Genomic DNA, 17,483 nt, shown 5'->3' with positions numbered 1-17,483 from the left:
CATTAAACCCTATATTATGTTGGATCCAGCAACTGGGTTGAATCTCTCAGACATAATGATGTGTGAAAGAAGCCAGACACAAACGAGTATGTGGTGTATGATTCCATTTATATAAAATCAAAAATAAAATTAAAAGCAGGCAAAATGAATCTGTAATACTGATAAAAGTCTGAATGGTGGTTACTTCTTGAATGTGGGATATTGATCGGAAAGAGGTTCAAGGAGCCTCCTAGGGTGCTAGAAATGTTCATTTTCTTGATCTAGGTAGCAACTACACAGGTGTAAAAATACTTAAAAATTCATCAAGCTCTATACTTCAGATATGTATGCGTTTTACTTACATATGTTATAGCTCAATAAAAAATTAATTGAAAATATTGCATGAGATCTCCTAATGTAAAGTAAGAATTAACTTCTTCCTTTCTTTTAGCATAAGCATATCTGAGATTCTTTGAATTGAGTGTCTGCAAACAACATTCTTAGTAATAACAATAGCTAAATTAAATGCTTATATGTACCAGGCCCTATGCAGGGAGACATATGAATTAACGCCTACATAAGGTAGATACCATCCAAATCTCCATTTCATAGATGAGAAAATTAAGGGACTGGGAAGTAAAGTAACTTGTCCAAAGTAAAACAGCAAATCAAATGGCAGAACTGACAAATCAAATTCAAACCCAAAGCAGTCTGACTCCAGAGACTTTGTTCTTAATTGATCTTAATGTTTTGTCATATGCTGAAGGATCAGGGGATTTTTTTAAAGTTTGATAGTATTTGATTGGTTTTATCCTTTCCCCAATGCCTGAGAAGCATGTTCAGCATTAAGAAAAAAGAGGATTGGCCAGGCGCAGTGGCTCACACCTGCAATCCCAACACTTTGGGAGGCCGAGGAGAGCAGATCGCTTGAGCCCAGGAGTTTGAGGCCAACCTGGTCAACATAGCAAAACCTCATTTCTACAAAATACAGACAAAAAAAATTATCCAGGGGTGGTGGTACATGCCTAATGCCTATAATCCCAGCTACTTGGGGTGGGGGGCGGGGGCTGAGGCAGGAGGATCACATAAGTGTGGGTGGGGAGGTTGAGGCTGCAGTGAGCTGTGATCATGCCACTGCACTTCAGCCTGGGTGACAGAACAAGACCCAATCTCAAAAAAAAAGAAAAGAAAAAAGAGGAAAGAGAATCAGGATTTGGTTGATGGGTTAACAGTCTCTAGCTGATTAAATTCCTGAGGTTCATTCAATAGATATACCTAGTTTAGTCCAAGCACCTATTTTCTGTGCCTTTAGTAGAGGAAAGTGGGTGCTATTATTGGCTTGTTATAGTCTCAAATTATTCCTTTCTCCTGAAAGAAATACACAGTGGGGGCAACACAGAGTGTTTTCATATGCTAGTCACTGAGGCTTTCTGGAACACTATGTCCTAGGATGAAATTTCCACAGCATGCCACACACTTTTCAGATCTGCTTTAGACCTTTTGAAAAGACTGAAGGGGCTTGTTTTCCCCTTTTCCCAGCTTTTATATTGTTATTATGTTAAATATAAAGTATCTGTGGAACCTGGAGAAGGCATTAACCACTCTTTAATTATAAAATGCATAGCTTGGTATTTTCCAGACACCCGCTTTTATCCTTTACGGCCCTCTCAATTAGTTCCTCTGAAGTTCTCATATGAAAACCTGTTGGATTATTGATTTCTGGATTAAAAGGAGCTATAAATTATAGACCCTCTCAAAATCCATCAAGGGAAGGGGGAAGGCAGAAAGTGACTTAATGATGTTTTAGCCCCTATTAGCAACCAGGCCCAAATGTTTGGGCTCTGCAATGCAAATATAGAATTATTCCCCAGCCTACCCCTGCTCCCCACAATGACTAGTAATGCACTCACTCACTTTTAAAGTAACTTGAAAATATGATTGAATGTTGACATTTTGAGTAAGAAATTGGTCTCATCCCACTCTTGCCCCAATGACCAGTGTGGCTCCCTGCCCACAGCGGTCTGGAGGGTCACAGCCCTGACCTTCACCCCCGTCCCAGATCTGGAATGAAGCCCACCAAGGGTAGGTCACTGAGCAGCAGCCTCAAGGATGGAGAGTGTGCAGTGTTTTCCCCTGAGCTGGGAGATAGAGGACTGAGCAACAGACTCCTCTACCTGCCCTCTATGCTCCAATCTCCGTCCTGCATCAGCCACTGATGCTCTGCAAGACTTTAATCCTTCTCCCAGCCCACCTCCAGCACTCTGCCTAGCTCCAGCCAGCCCCCAGAACTGGGTCCTACTCCCTGTGGTCACATCTTGGATCTACCCATGTTGGCAGACTGAATTTCTCAGAGCTGTTCCTTTTGAGTACTGTCTTTTGCACTCTGACTAGGCTTTACCTAAATCAAACCAGGATGCACTGGCCTTTGGCTATGCAGCTGAGGACAGCACAGCTGGCCTCAGTCACTGGGCCATCTTCCTCCACTCTATCATGTACCATGGGAAGGTGATCTTGCCCCAGCTCCTCTCACCTTCACTTGGGCCCTACAGGTGCTGAGGTCTGCCAGATCCACCCAGGCCCTACATCATCTTAAAGTCCACCCTGGTTTGCTCAACTGCCCCATAAATTCAGGCTTTACCAGCTTTGCATTAGGCAAAGTTGAAACTCTCTGTTTCACCAAGTTGTGACTGATTTCAAAGATGGATAATCTTAAATGCTATTATGGCATCAAGGTGAATTGAGGATGGAAGGGAATCACAACTTCCAGTGCTCAGCTTACACATGTCAGCCAAGCAAGGCCTTCTTCTCTAGTTAGCCTTCCTAAAATGATTTCAACACACACACACACACACACACACACTCACAGACATATGCACACACAGGCATTCACACTGTGTTCCTTTCTGAAAAGTAATCTTGGGGAAAAAAGCATGCAACATTGGTGCTGGTAAAAGAAATGAAGTAAAAGCTGAGGGCAAAGAAGTAACACGTAAGCAGAAAACAGAATTTTGGATAATTTCAGAATTGAATCATCAATGTGGTGATAGCTAAGATGAACAAATCCATCATATATTTCTGATGAAAATAAGAAAAAGTGACTTCTATGCAAATGCAGAGAAAGAACTGCACATTATATAGGAAATTACATGCAAACATGGGCAATCCACATGTTCTGGGATCCTTCAAGGGTGTCAAGGGTCTGTTGTACTTGTATTGCAAAGAGGAAAATATAATTACTTTGAAGGTCTTTTAGAGACACTGTTTCCTGACCACTGGCAAACAGCAAAGCCAAAGGTAGATCCTTGTCCAATGTTCTTACCTGGTCATCATAGCGATAAGTGAGGAACTGCTCCCCTGTTGTGTCTTCCAGAAAACTTCCCTGAGGAGAGAGTGCAAACTCGGGAAGGAAATAGGCTCCGGGAGATTTCTCAGCTGTGGTCTGAAAAACAAGATCATTTGGTCACAAATAAGGCTCCATTAAGGACCCCCTGACAGGTAAAGTCCAAGAAGGCCATTCCAGGAGAATCCACCATTAATAGCTGTACCAAGAAACAAAAAGGGAAGTGACCTCTCTTGGCAAAGACCAGGGTGAGGCACACCAGGTGTGTCAGGGCACTGTTAGGCCAGGATATCACAGTGGCCCGAATCAAACTGGCAGCCATGGCATTTATTCTCTGACACCTGCCTCTCTCCCCCTCCCCGCTACCTCTGCTCCCCATCTTCCAGCAATTCAGTCACAGAGTAGTTAACTTTGTCTTGTTGTTGCAAATCTATTGTTTTTAGGATTTTCTTTTCTTCTTCCTTTTTTCTGTTTTTTTTTTTCTTTTTGGCAAAGGAGTGAGAAACAATTTTCTCCCATACTACAACAAAAATGCACTTCATTGTAGAAACTTTAGAACATATAAATGAGCACAGAAGAAAATAAAATCACCCATAATCTTTTCAACCTGTAATAACCACTGTTAATTGTTTTGGTGTATTTCCTTTGAGACTTTTTCTTCATAATGCTTTGTTTAAAAATCCAAGCTTAAATAAACATGCATATTGTAGACTGTGTTTAGTTCATGGAAAGCTCATACCCCAGTCCGTTTTCATGCTGCTGATAACTACATACCCAAGACTGGGAAGAAAAAGAGGTTTAATTGTACTTAGAGTTCCACATGGCTGGGGAGGCCTCAGTATCATGGCAGGAGGTGAAAGGCACTTCTGACATGACGGCCACAAGAGAAAGTGAGAGGGATGCAAAAGCGGAAACCCCTGATAAAACCATCAGATCTCATGAGACTTATTCACTATCACGAGAACAGTATGGGGGAAACTGCCCCTATGATTCAAATTATCTCCCACCGGGTCCCTCCCACAACACATGGGAATTATAGGGGTACAATTCAAGATGAGATTTGAGTGGGGACACAGAGCCAAACCATATCACTCCACCCCTGGCCCCTCCAAATCTCATGTCCTCACATTTCAAAACCAGTCATGCCTTCCCAACAGTCCCCCAAAGTCTTAACTAATTTCAGCATTAACCAAAAAGTCCACAGTCCAAAGTCTCATTTGAGACAAGGCAAGTCACTTCTGCCTATGAGCCTGTAAATTCAAAAGCAAGCTAGTTACTTCCTAGATACAATGAGGGTATAGGTATTGGATAAACACAGCCATTCCAAATGGGAGAAATTGGCCAAAACAAAGGAGTTACAGGGCACATGCAAGTCCAAAATCTAGTGGGGCGGTCAAATTTTAAAGCTCCAAAATGATCTCCTTTGACTCCAGGTCTCATGTCCAGGTCACGCTGAGGCAAGAGGTGGGTTCTCATGGTCTTGGGCAACTCCACCCTTGTGGCTTTTCAGGGTACAGCCTCTCTCCCAGCTGTTTTCACAGGCAGGCATTGAATGTCTGTGGCTCTTCGAGGAACATGGTCCAAGCTGTCAGTGGATCTACCATTCTGGGGTCTGGAGGACAGTAGCCCTCTTCTCACAGCTCCACTAGGCAGTGCCCCAGTAGGAACTCTGTATGGGGGCTCCGACCCCACATTTCCCTTCCGTACTGCTATTGCACAGGTTCTTCATGAGGGCCCCGCCCCTGCAGCAAACTTTTGCCTGGGCATCCAGGTGTTTCCATACAACCTCTGAAATCTGGGCAGAGGTTCCCAAACCTCAATTCTTGACTTCTGTTGCAGGCTCAACATCACATGGAAGATGCCAAGACTTGGGGCTTCCACCCTCTGAAGCCACAGCCCGAGCTCTACATTGGCCCCTTTCAGCCATAGCTGGAGCAGCTGGGACACAGGGCACCAGGTCCCTAGGCTGCACACAGCCAAGGGACCCAGGGCCCAGCCCGCAAAATCACTTTTTCTTCTTGGGCCTCCAGGCCTGTAATGGGAGGGGCTGCCATGAAGGTCTCTGACATGCCCTGGAGACATTTTCCCCATAGTTCTGGGAATTAGCATTAGGCTCCTTACTACTTATGGAAATTTCTGCAGCCAGCTTGAATTTCTCCCCAGAAAATGGGTTTTTCTTTTCTATTGCATAGTCAGGCTGCAAATTTTCTGAACTTTTATGTTCCGTTTTCCTTTTTAAACTGAATGCATTTAACAGTATCCAAGTCACCTCTTGAATGCTTTGCTGCTTAGAAATTTCTTGCACCGGGTACCCTAAATCTTCTCTCTCAAGTTCAAAGTTCCACAAATCTCTAGGGCAGGGGCAAAATGCCACCAGTCTCTTTGCCAAAACATAACAAGAGTCACCTTTGCTCCAGTTCCCAAGAAGTTCCTCATCTCTATCTGAGACCACCTCAGCCTGGACCTTTTCATTCATATCATTATCAGCATTTTGGTAAAGGCAATCAACAAGTCTCTAGGGAGTTCCAAACTTTCCCACATTTTCCTGTCTTCTTCTGAGCCCTCCAAACTGTTCCAACCTCTGCTTGTTACCCAGTTCCAAAGTTGCTTCTATATTTTCAGGTTATCTTTTCAGCAGCACCCGATTCCACTGGTGCCAATTTACTGAATTAGTCCAATTTCATGCTGCTGGTAATGACATACCCGAGACTGGGAAGAAAAAGAGGTTTAATTGGACTTACAGTTCCACATGGCTGGGGAGGCCTCAGAATCATGGCAGGAGGCAAAAGGCACTTCTTATATGATGGCGGCAAGAGAAAATGAAGGGATGCAAAAGTGGAAACCATTGATAAAGCCATCAGATCTTGTGAGACTTATTCACTGCCATGAGAACAGTATGGGGGAAACTTCCCCCATGATTCAAATTATCTCCCACCGGGTCTCTCCCACAGCATGTGGGAATTATGGGAGCACAATTGAAGATGAGATTTGGGTGGGGACACAGAATCAAACCATATTACCTGGCATCTGAATCACTGGACACAAATCACAATGGTTGGAGTCTGAGGGGGTCAGAAAGGACACCCTCTTTGGGGGAATATGGCTGGGATATGATGACCCAATGGACTGGCTACCATCACACTATCACCCACCTCCTGGGAGAGCCTGTCCAAGGGAAGATTGAGGAGGCAGAGGGTTTACCAGGATCACTGCCTTGATTGCTTCAAGGAGGAAAGTAATAAAGGAGATAGAATCTGCAGTGCTTAGCCCCATCCAGTCAAAAATACATGGATCTGTGACTATACCCCTGACTGGATACCTCACTCCCCCTGCTTGGGAAGAAATGAGTCAGAAATAAAGTAAGAGGCCACAGGTGTTACTCTAAGAAAATTGCTCTCTGCAAACAGGAGAAGCAGGGAGTAAACATATTCCTCTGACACCTCTGCTGCTCCAATGGACTCATTCTCAAACTGCAGCAGGAACTATAGTTTATGCTAAAACGTCCCTCTGAATACTGTGTTTTAGAAAGGGAAATCAACATCGTTCTGTCAAGGAATACAGAAGAGATAACTCCACTAGACTAGATGGCTTAGATAGCCCTAGACTGTTAAAATAATTTGAAGACTTTCTTATTAAATTTCATTTATGTGAGAGATTTAGCACCACTATTGCTAACTGCTCTTACTGGCTTCAATCATCACTTTATTTTTTTTACTTTAATTTTTTTTAGACGGAGTCTTGCTCTGTCACCCAGGCTGGAATTGAGTGACGTGATTTCAGCTCAATGCACTCTCCACCTCACAGGTTCAAGCAATTCTCCTGCCTCAGCCTTCCTAGTAGCTGGGATTACAGGTGCCCACCACCATGCCTGGATAATTTTTGTATTTTTAGTAGAGACGGGGTTTCACCATGTTGGCCAGGCTGGTCTCGAACACCTAACCTCAGGCGACCTGCCCGCCTTGGCCTCCCAAAGTGCTGGGATTACAGGCATGAGCCACCGCGCCCAGCCAGAATCATCATTTTAAATACCTAAAGAGACCTCAGAAGTCATCTAGGTCAAACTCCTTATTTTAAAAATGAGTAAACTATAGCTCTGAGAGTTAGGAGACTAACCAATCACCAAATCTGACAGTGACTATTCCTGGCACACAAAAAAAGAACAAGTGCAAAAGCCCTAAAATAGAAAGGAGGTCAGTGAGTTTGAGGAACAGACACAGGCTTACAGCCAGGGCTGGAACCTGTTAACAGCCATGTGCCAATACCTGGACAGATCCATTTACCAGAGTGGAAGCAGTCAAAGATCGCCACCTTAAAACAGCTTCCCGCATATAGTGGACCTTCCAGTGTGATGCTTATATTTAGTTGACCATGCATTCAACACATATTTATTGAGCACCTAGTATATGCCTGGCACAGTTCTCAGTGCGATAGATACAATGAGGAACAAAAAAGATCAGGTTCCGATTTTCATGGAGGTTACATCCTAGAGGTGGAGATACATAGTAAAATAAGTAAACAAATACATAAATAAGAAAACTAACATTCTAAGTTCTAAAGGAAATAAACAAGGTGATATGAGAATAATGTTGGGAGAGGACTGTTCAATTTTAGATAAGATGGTCAAAAAAGGCATCCATGGGAAGATAAGATTTCAGATGATACCTCAAACAGGAGGAGCCAGTTACGGAAAAAGTTAAGGATGAGTATTACTGGCAAAAGAAGAGCAAGTACAAAAGCTCCAAAGTGGAAAGGAAGTCAGTGAATTGGAAGAACTAGAGTGTGGCTGGATTCAGTGCGGACAAGTAAGAGTGGCACGAAATGGATAAAGAAGGAAGGGAAAAGCCACCCAAGACATTTAAATTTAAAGCCTTATGGTAAGGAGACAGAGAACAATAGAAGAGTATTTAAACAACACTGACTGCTTTGTGGAGACTGAGCTAGAAGAAGGCAAAGTGGAATCATAAAGACTAGTTGGAAGGCTGTTGGTACTAACCCAGGTGAGAAGGGATGGTTCCTTGGACTGGGATGATGGCAGTAGAGAAGGGGAGAGGTGCATGGATTAGAAGTAGAACCAACAAAGCTTTCTGATGAGGGAGGAAAAGGGAGGAATCAAGGGTGACTTCTGGGTTTTTGGCTTGAGCAATGGCTGTAAAGGAATTGTAATGGATGGATAGCCCTGAGGCAGAAACTGATTTGTTGGTGAGGATAGAGTCAGTAGTTCTGTTTGAGTCATGTTAAGTTGGAGGTGTCCATAAAACATCCATGTGAAGAGCTTGAGTTTGCCATTCAATATGCAAGTCCAGAGCTCAGAAAGGAAATCTGACGCTGGAGATAGGGATTTGGAAGTCATCACTTAACATTTTCATAATGTATGTATGTATGTATGTATGTATATTTACATATATTTACACCCATTATACCAGAAAAGCTACTCCCTAGAGAAAGAGTGTGGCAGGCAAGAGGGCTTTGCCTGACACCCTCAATTCTAATATTTGAAATTAAATAGAAGAGGAGGAGCAAGCAGAAGAGACTAAAAATGAACATCAATTAGAGTAGAATAAAAAGGAAAAAACCCTATATTAGGTCATGGGAAGATTTAGCGTCAAACAGAATAGTCAAGTGTCTTGAATGCTGCTAAGAAACTGAGGAAGATGAAGCCAGAGAAGTATCCCTTGGATCTAGCAACAGGGAAGTCAATGTTGACTTTGACAAGGGTAGTTATGGTGCAGTTTTTCTTAGAAAAATTGGGCCTTCCCTTAGGAGAAATGGCTGAGTTCACACACGGCTTCAGAAAGCAAGCATCATACCAAACATGCGTTGGACATTTCCAGCCAGATGGAAGTTGACTTCCTAAATGTCAGGAAGACTCAGTGGCATGTGGCCCCTCACAGGATGGGGTGACCAAAGAGGTCAGGGCCCTTAAGTAGCAAAAGTTGGAGGGAAAGCAGGAGGAACAAGCCTGGATCAGGAAGTGTGCGATCTTCCCAGGGCACTGAGCCAGGCCTAGGAGAGAAGCTGCCAAAATGCATCATCTCCACCAGCCACTGTCCACAGCTGCTGAGTCACCAGGGACAAGGTCAGGAGGAATCCAGACAGCACCTCCAGGGACTATGAATATGAGACGTGGGGATACAGCTGTGTCTCCACATCCCCATCCAGCTGAAGGATTTGACTTGAGCAGGAGGAAGTGTATATGGGATGGCTAGTCAAGGACAAGAGTTGAGCGTTCTAGACCTTGATCTACACATTGTAAAGGGTCAAGAATAACTATGAAAGCTGGGTGAAAGTTCTACTTGATTGTGATATTATGATATAATAGAAATATATATGTGGCCTCTGACTAAGGTTCTTGACATAGAGCTCCTAAAATCCTTGTAATTTTGTGAGCAATAGGGGCCATAGGAGAATCTTTTGTTCTACTATTTGGTCTTTTTTTTTTTTTTTTTTTTTTGAGACGGAGTTTCGCTCTGTCGCCCAGGCTGGAGTGCAGTGGTGCGATCTCGACTCACTGCAAGCTCCGCCTCCCGGGTTCACGCCATTCTCCTGCCTCAGCCTCCCAAGTAGCTGGGACTACAGGCGCGCGCCACCATGCCCAGCTAATTTTTGTCTTTTTAGTAGAGACGGGGTTTCACCGTGTTAGCCAGGATGGTCTCGATCTCCTGACCTCGTGATCCACCCGTCTCGGCCTCCCAAAGTGCTGGGATTACAGGCGTGAGCCACCACGCCCGGCCTACTATTTGGTCTTTGACCGCAGTTCCTGACACAGAGCTCCTAAGGCTTTGTGATTTCCTGAGTGACAGGGGCATCTGACTCAGCCCCTAAATTCCTTGGAATTTCCTGGGTGCTAGAAGCATCTTTTGTTCTAATGAGGTTACTCTTGGTGGACCCCTGGATAGCCTCAGGATGGGGGCTGGTTGCCAGGGGAGCCAATCAAGTGATTAGAGGGTTGGAACTTTCAGTCCTCACCCCCAACCTCTGGTGAAGGGAGAGGTGCTGAAAGTTGAGCTGATACTAATGGCCAATGAGGTCATCAACCATGCCTGGGTAATGAAGCCTCCATGAAAACTCAGGATTGGGTTCAGGGAGTTTCTGAGTTGGTGAACATATCTGTGTGCCTGGAGGTGGCACACCCCAACTCCTGCACTTGGGACCTCCTTCCAGACCTCACCCTACGTATCTCTTCATCTGGGCATTCATCTTTATCCTTTATTCTATCCATTTATAAGCTAGAAGATGTAAGTAAAGTGTTTCATTTAGCTCTCCAAGCTGCTCTGGCAAATTAGTCAAAGCCAAGGAGAGGCTCAATTTATAGTCTGTTTGTCAGAAATATAAGTGATAACCTATACTCAACCTACTGCTTGAGATTGGCGTGTGAAGGGCAGTCTTGTGGGATGGAGCCCTTAACCTGTGGGGTCTGATACTATCTCTAGGTAGATAGTCTCAGAATTGAATTGAAATAGAGGATACCCAGTGGTGTCCAGTGAAGAATAGCTTGCTGTGTACAGAAATACCTCCACACAAGTGCTGTGTTGAGTGGAAAACAGACAGTATGAAAAAGCACTTTAGTTTTTTGTTTTTTCCTATTTCTCAGATTGATGTAATGGGAAGAGAGAGAAGCCGGGGAGAAGAGGGTATTCCTAGATTCAAGAGCAGAATCCAATGTGCCTCAAAAGTTAAGCAGTCACCAGTTAAAACAAACACAATGTGATTCCCATTGCAATTAAACAAGCCAGTATGAACACTTCTCCTAACCTGGTGTGAGCTCTCACACCCATCTCTCTCCAGAGCACAAACACAGCCAAATATCACACCGCTAACGTCTACAGAACCTCGGTCAGTGAAGGGACCTAGCCTTTCTCCCACATGCCATTGCTAAGCCATGTCACTGCACTCTGGATTGAGAACCCAACTGCACGCTTTCCTGCCATTCACTTTCTCTTTAGATTTGGCATCTCAAGACTGTTTTAGATCTGGACTCCATTTATCAGGATATGCAGCACTCTCCCCCTGCTTCACGTCAGCCCAAATTTGTGGGGCATGCTCACAATCTGCATCCTTGTCACTGCTACAAACACTGAACAGGAATAGGGCTGAGGCCTGAGCCCTCTACCTATCCAGGCTGATGGCAAATTTACCCAATTATAGTTCCTCATTTGACATGTCATCATCTTGGCCACTAAGGATTCAAGGAATACACTCTCAGACGCTTCAAATCTACACTGACAGACGACACAAGAAGGTAAGATGCTAGATGGAAGAACTGAGATTCCAACAGATTTTAACAGGTTGGGCAAAGCCTAAATGCCAAGAAGGCAAAGCCCTGAGCCATTATTGCTGGACTCTTCCCATGACACCAGCGCTTAGCCAGACACCATGTAAGGTCACTGTCAGGAATATTAATGCATAGGTAGGCCTATCTCTATTAACAGCAACCAAAGCAGGGCGTGGTGACTCATGCCTGTAATCCCAGCACTTAGGGAAGCCGAGGCAGGAGGATCACTTGAGTCCAGGAGGTCAAGGCCGCACTGCAGTGAGCCATGATCATGTCACCACACTCCAGCCTGGGTGACAAACCAAGATTGGCCAGGAAGACTTTAGTATTTGAATGGGAAGTTAGGATCACTCCTACAAGTGAAAGGTCCCTTTAAATGTCAATATTCCATGAGTCAGGAAGTGTATCTTCCAGGCAAATCAGGCAGAATCCCCAGGCTCAACGCCAGCCACAGTCTGCAAGGGATACATTCTCTGTATTCCTCTGGGGCCTCAGGGGCTGTTCCCCCTGGCCTGGATGGCACATGGGACTTTACAGTTTGTAGCTTCCAAGGCCCATGAGGGAAAGTCAAGTTAACCAGCAGTACTTAAACTCAGTGCACCCAACACATTTTTCTTCAAAAAAAAAAACCATGATGTACATTTGGTTCCTTGAACCTGAAACAAAAGTTAAAAAATAAACCTTCCGGATCATTTTGGTTTTTCAAGTAGAATGCGGTCATTATGAGACTTTTCAGTCTTAAGTGTCCAAAACCTTCCTGATGAAATATAAAATACATTTACTTTGGCAGGATTGGAAGGGAGGGTTTAAAAGAAAAGGACTTTTCACATTTTTTTCCAAGAAAAAAAAAATTATTTCTAGGGATTTAAGATTCTTTTTCTCTATTTACCATCAATTAATTATATGTTCTTCTAATATTGTTCATTTAAAAGACCTAACATTTGAATAAAGTCTGGATACACCTCAGCCAAAATACCATGTAGTTTTGAACTTCAGCTTCACTCTGGGTCACATTTTCAAAAGAAATATGAGCCCCAGGCCCTTCTCCACCCCTCCTAGGTCAGTGAGGTGGGCAGGGCCTTGCGAGTGCCTCCCTTACTTAGAATGAGCTGTTTACATGGACAGGCTCCTTCCCCGAGTTTAAATCTATCACAGGAAGAATCTCTTTAGCAAACTGGAATTTTCATGGCACCACTCCTCCTTCTGCCACAAAACATGCATTTTCTCTGGAATTTTCTCTCTCCCTCTCTCTCCTTCCCTCTCCTTCTCAAAGACCCCACCACCACACACACACACACACACACACTGCACGCATACCACACACACAGAAAAAATACATACCACATACCACATACACACACATACACAAACACATAACCACACATTACACATATACATACCACAAACATACCATACACAGACAACACACATACACAAACACATATAACACACTACACACATACACCACATACCACACACACATGCACATACACAATCACATACCACACATTACACATATACACACACACCACAAACATAGCCCCCACACACACACCACATACTATATACACACACACACCACAAATATACCACACATACACCAAACACCAGATATACTCACACACCACACACTACACACCTAACACATACAATGCACACACACCACATACCACACACTACATACACACACACACACCTAACATAGCCCCCACACACCATCCATACACACCACATACACACACATATACCACACATTATACACATACACACACACCACAAACGTATCATGCACATATCATTCACATCACATAATACATACATACACACACATACATACCTACACCACAAATATACCCCCCACACAACCACACATGCACACATACCACACACACACCCCACACACTACATACATGCACACGCTACAAATACACCAAATACATATACACCACATAGCACACACACTGACTCTCACATCCCTAGTTAGCATTGGCAAGCAGGGCCCAGATTAATCAGTGAAAAGATCTTGCTAGAACACATTTCACCTTTCAGTTCCCCAAAAGGAGAAAACCTAAACATGGAGTTGTATGACTTCTCTACATATCTGAACGTTCTTTAGTGCTCAGCACTGGGCTTTATACATGGAAGACCTTCAGTAACTAACATCTTTTGTAGGAAAGCCAGCCCAGGTTGGCCCTCTCCCCGCAGAGCCTGCATGCCTGCTGTCTGAATATTCTCTGCACCACAGAAGGCCCAAAGGCTCTGGCTGAGTAGCATGCTGGCATTTCACAAGGAGTTATTTAAAAACTCGACTATTCCTCCGAATGGGGAGCGGAAAGAAAGCCTTGCCCTGCCAATATACACAATGCAGATCCTCTTTCCCTAGAGCCTGCCCCCCAAAAATTTTACTTAAGAGTCCATTTTTCAAGACCTTGAAGTAAGCTGACCTATTGGAAACAGCCTCAATTAGCAAAATGTCACATGGAAATAAGTCTACTTTAAAGTTCCCCAGGAAAAAAAACTGAAAATAGTATTCTATGAACAGGGCTCCATTGCTAGAGAAAAAACGAGGTGTTTGTCTCAAATCTTGATAAATTGTAAACTCCCTACCTCACTCTCCGCCAGCCTCCCCCTCCTCCTGGTCTAGCCACTCGGTGAGGGGTGACACCGTTCCGTTCCCACCAAAGCACTCAGGAGAGAGAGAATGCTGGTTATTTGTTATCCGAGGGGCATGAGTCACTGTTGGTGAGAGGAAGTGCTGTTTGTGAGAGCTACCAGAAAAAGTGCGGTGCAGAAGGGAGGTGTTTTCCGGTGGATCTTGGTCTTTCCCAAAAATCGCTTCCACGCCCTGACAGGAATTCCGTGTTGAAGAAGAACATGCTCTCAGGGCCCCATATAGGCAGTGGATCTGCACTTTGATCCTCAAGTGAAGCATGTATTTTCCCACAGCCTCTTCACCACTAACACTCATCATTATCTCTCCGGCAGAGAAAAGGCATCTTTGTCTTTTAAATTAAGTACAAATAAATATTTTATTTAACCCAAATGGTTGTGGGGGGAGAATCTCAAAAGAATGGAGTGTTAGGTTAATTCTTGGGGTTCACAGGACCCATTCAATCACTCAGCATATGTTTATTAAGCACCTACTATGTGCCAAGTACTATTTTTGCTACTGAGAGTTCAACAGTCAACAAAACAGACAAGAATCACTTTTCCCAAGGAGCTCACATTCTAACTTGGGGAAGCAGAAATAAACATAATAGAGAAGTAAATTGTATACTATGTCATATGGGAAAAGGAAATCCAAAGTGCTGGGAGATGGGGTATAAATTGCAGCTTTAAATAGAGTGTTCAGGGCAGACCAGAGTAGGTCTAGGTTCCTTAAAGAATCACTTTTTTTTTTCTGATTATCTAAACTGACAAGTTGGATCTTGCCATCTTCCTTGGAGATTTCAAACGGTCTACACTCTCTAGGAACCTGGCTGGGACCTGCAGGACTCTGGAGTCCATCTGCCTCTACCCAAGGCAGTAGAGTGACCCTTTCCTCCTTGGTCCAAGTACTCTGCCTCCACAGCCCTCCAGCTCCAGCCTGGCCAGGCCCGAGCATGGCTGCTCCCCAAGCACCTCCTGCCTCCTGGACCAGTGGGGGCCTCTGCCATCCTGCTGTCCCTGGCTGTTCTCCTGGCCATGCTTCTGCCCAGTGAGACATAGCCCAACAATGCTCACACCTTATAACACCAGTGCAACCGACATATGCAGAAAACATCCACATGTCAACAACTGATTAATTATGCAGACATGACGTTCTTGTTGCCAACCTCAGAGACCATTACTGAGTATCAGACAAATCTGTGTATATTCTCACGCATGCATTTGTGTTAATTCAGTAGCAAAAAAAATAAAAAAGAAGAAAGAAAGAAAAAAAAAGCGTTACCAGCTCTTCCCAATTTGGCAATGAGACACCACCCAACCTGACAAAGTCCAGAAACACGTCGGGGACACATTCATGTTTATTCAAGGTCTTTCTCACCCCTACAGCTTTATTTCTTTCAGGAAACAGCTCGTCTGTGTGGCTGAAATCATGCAGGCTTTCAAAATGCAGCCTTCCAAGAGAAGAAAAAGACAGAAATGTGCTGTTTGCACATACTCCGAAAAACGTTCATATTCATCATAAGCTGGTTTGTTTTTCTAAGCTTTTCAGGGCAGGAAGTGTTCAGTGCGAACACATCAGTGGAGCTGCCAGATTTGCTGTTTGGATGCTCATGGCTTTCAAAATTCTTTTTTTTTTTTTTTTTTTTTTTTGTGATGGAGTCTCGCTCTGTCGCCCAGGCTGGAGTGCAGTGGCGCGATCTCAGCTCACTGCAAACTCCGCCTCTCGGGTTCATGCCATTCTCCTGCCTCAGCCTCCCCAGTAGCTGGGACTACAGGTGCCCGCCGCCACACCCGGCTAATTTTTTGTATTTTTCAGTAAAGACAGGGTTTCACGGTCTTAGCCAGGATGGTCTCGATCTCCTGACCTCGTGATCCACCCACCTCAGCCTCCCAAAGTGCTGGGATTACAGGTGTGAGCCACCGTGCCCAGCCTCAAAACTCTTAAACAAGCAAGACGATAGGAAGACAGAGATTTAGAGTCACGGTGTCTTTGTTCAATGTATATAAAATGGCATCACTCTCATTTCTATAAACCACAAAAAAAAATCCTCGTGGGTTAGCAGAACATATTAAAGACTTCTTAAAAACAAAAGGTGATGTTTTTATAATATTAAGATGCTAACATCAACCCCTGCAATACAATGGTAACAAAGCCATATTGGAGTCATAAATCAGCAGGAAAAAAAAAACTGTTACAAACATACTATCTTTTGTTAAAAGAAAAAAAAAAGAAGAATGCAAACTACAGTCTATGATCCAAGCAGTGTGTTGGGTGCGATACAGGTTTCTGACTTTAAGTTGGCATATTTTAAGGTATACTTTAAATTTCTTAATATATGGAATTATGAATACTTTTCTTTTGGTTGCTTAAAACATCATCAGACCATTCTATATTTATTTGACATTAAAATGTCACTTGGACGCTGGGCGCCGTGGTTCACACCTGTAATCCCAGCACTTTGGGAGGCCAAAGCGGGCAGATCACTTGAGGTCAGGAGTCCGAGACCAGCATGACCAACGTGGTGAAACCCATCTCTACTAAAAATACAAAAATTAGCTGGGCATGGTGGCAGGCACCTGTAATCCCAGCTACTCGGGAGGCTGAGGCAGGAGAATCACTTGAACCTGGGAGGTGGAGGTTGCAATGAGCCAAGATCGCACCATTGCACTCCAGCCTAGGCAATAATGAAACTCCATCTCAAAATAAATAAATAAACGAAGAAAAGAAAATGTAACTTGGTTTTGGGTTTGAATAAACATTGGACTCATTGGTAGTAGATATTTGGAAAATCACACAAACTAGACAAACTTGGAGACACTGGACATCTGTTATAATATATTGGTGATGGCTGCTCAAATTTTGAAAGGGAGCCAGGCTTGCAGTTGGGAGCCCAAGCGCCCAACCCACCTCTGCAAGAAAGTGACCATATGGCTCCTGACACGACCTTTCCAGTCTCCAGGTCTTACTCTCCACACTGCTAAAGGCGGGCATCATGTGTTAGATGAACTCCAAAATTCTCCACAGCGGAAGGAAAGCCAGGCAGGAGGATGAAGGTGCAGTAATTTTGTCTGTCTACTGTATATTTTTTAATTACCAAAGTAATACCATTGATGTGAATTTAGAAAAAAAGTTCCCTGAGGAGAAAAATACCCAGCAGTCAAAAAATAAAACTCTGGTATCCTTTGTCATGAGAATCATTGCATTTTCTTAAATCAAAAGGAGGCGCAGGAGAGAAAAACTGC

At 43.9% G+C, this 17,483-nt stretch overlaps 1 protein-coding gene across 5 annotated transcripts in view; it reads right to left on the bottom strand.

The window, feature by feature from the left end:
* The window catches only part of ADAMTSL3 (ADAMTS like 3), a 392,199-nt gene that overhangs the window by 333,553 nt on the left and 41,163 nt on the right, over window positions 1-17,483 (bottom strand). For all 5 annotated transcript variants that reach the window (XM_055362792.2, XM_055362793.2, XM_004056691.5 and 2 more), the window contains exon 3: window positions 3,299-3,418. In XM_055362792.2, coding sequence (XP_055218767.2) covers window positions 3,299-3,418 — 120 coding nt within the window. The remainder of the gene's footprint in view (window positions 1-3,298; window positions 3,419-17,483) is intronic.

Source organism: Gorilla gorilla, chromosome 16, assembly GCF_029281585.2.
Source record: "Gorilla gorilla gorilla isolate KB3781 chromosome 16, NHGRI_mGorGor1-v2.1_pri, whole genome shotgun sequence".
Lineage (NCBI taxonomy): Eukaryota > Metazoa > Chordata > Mammalia > Primates > Hominidae > Gorilla > Gorilla gorilla.
The sequence above is the reverse complement of the archived record's forward strand: the minus strand, read 5'-3'. Positions and strand labels throughout refer to the sequence as shown.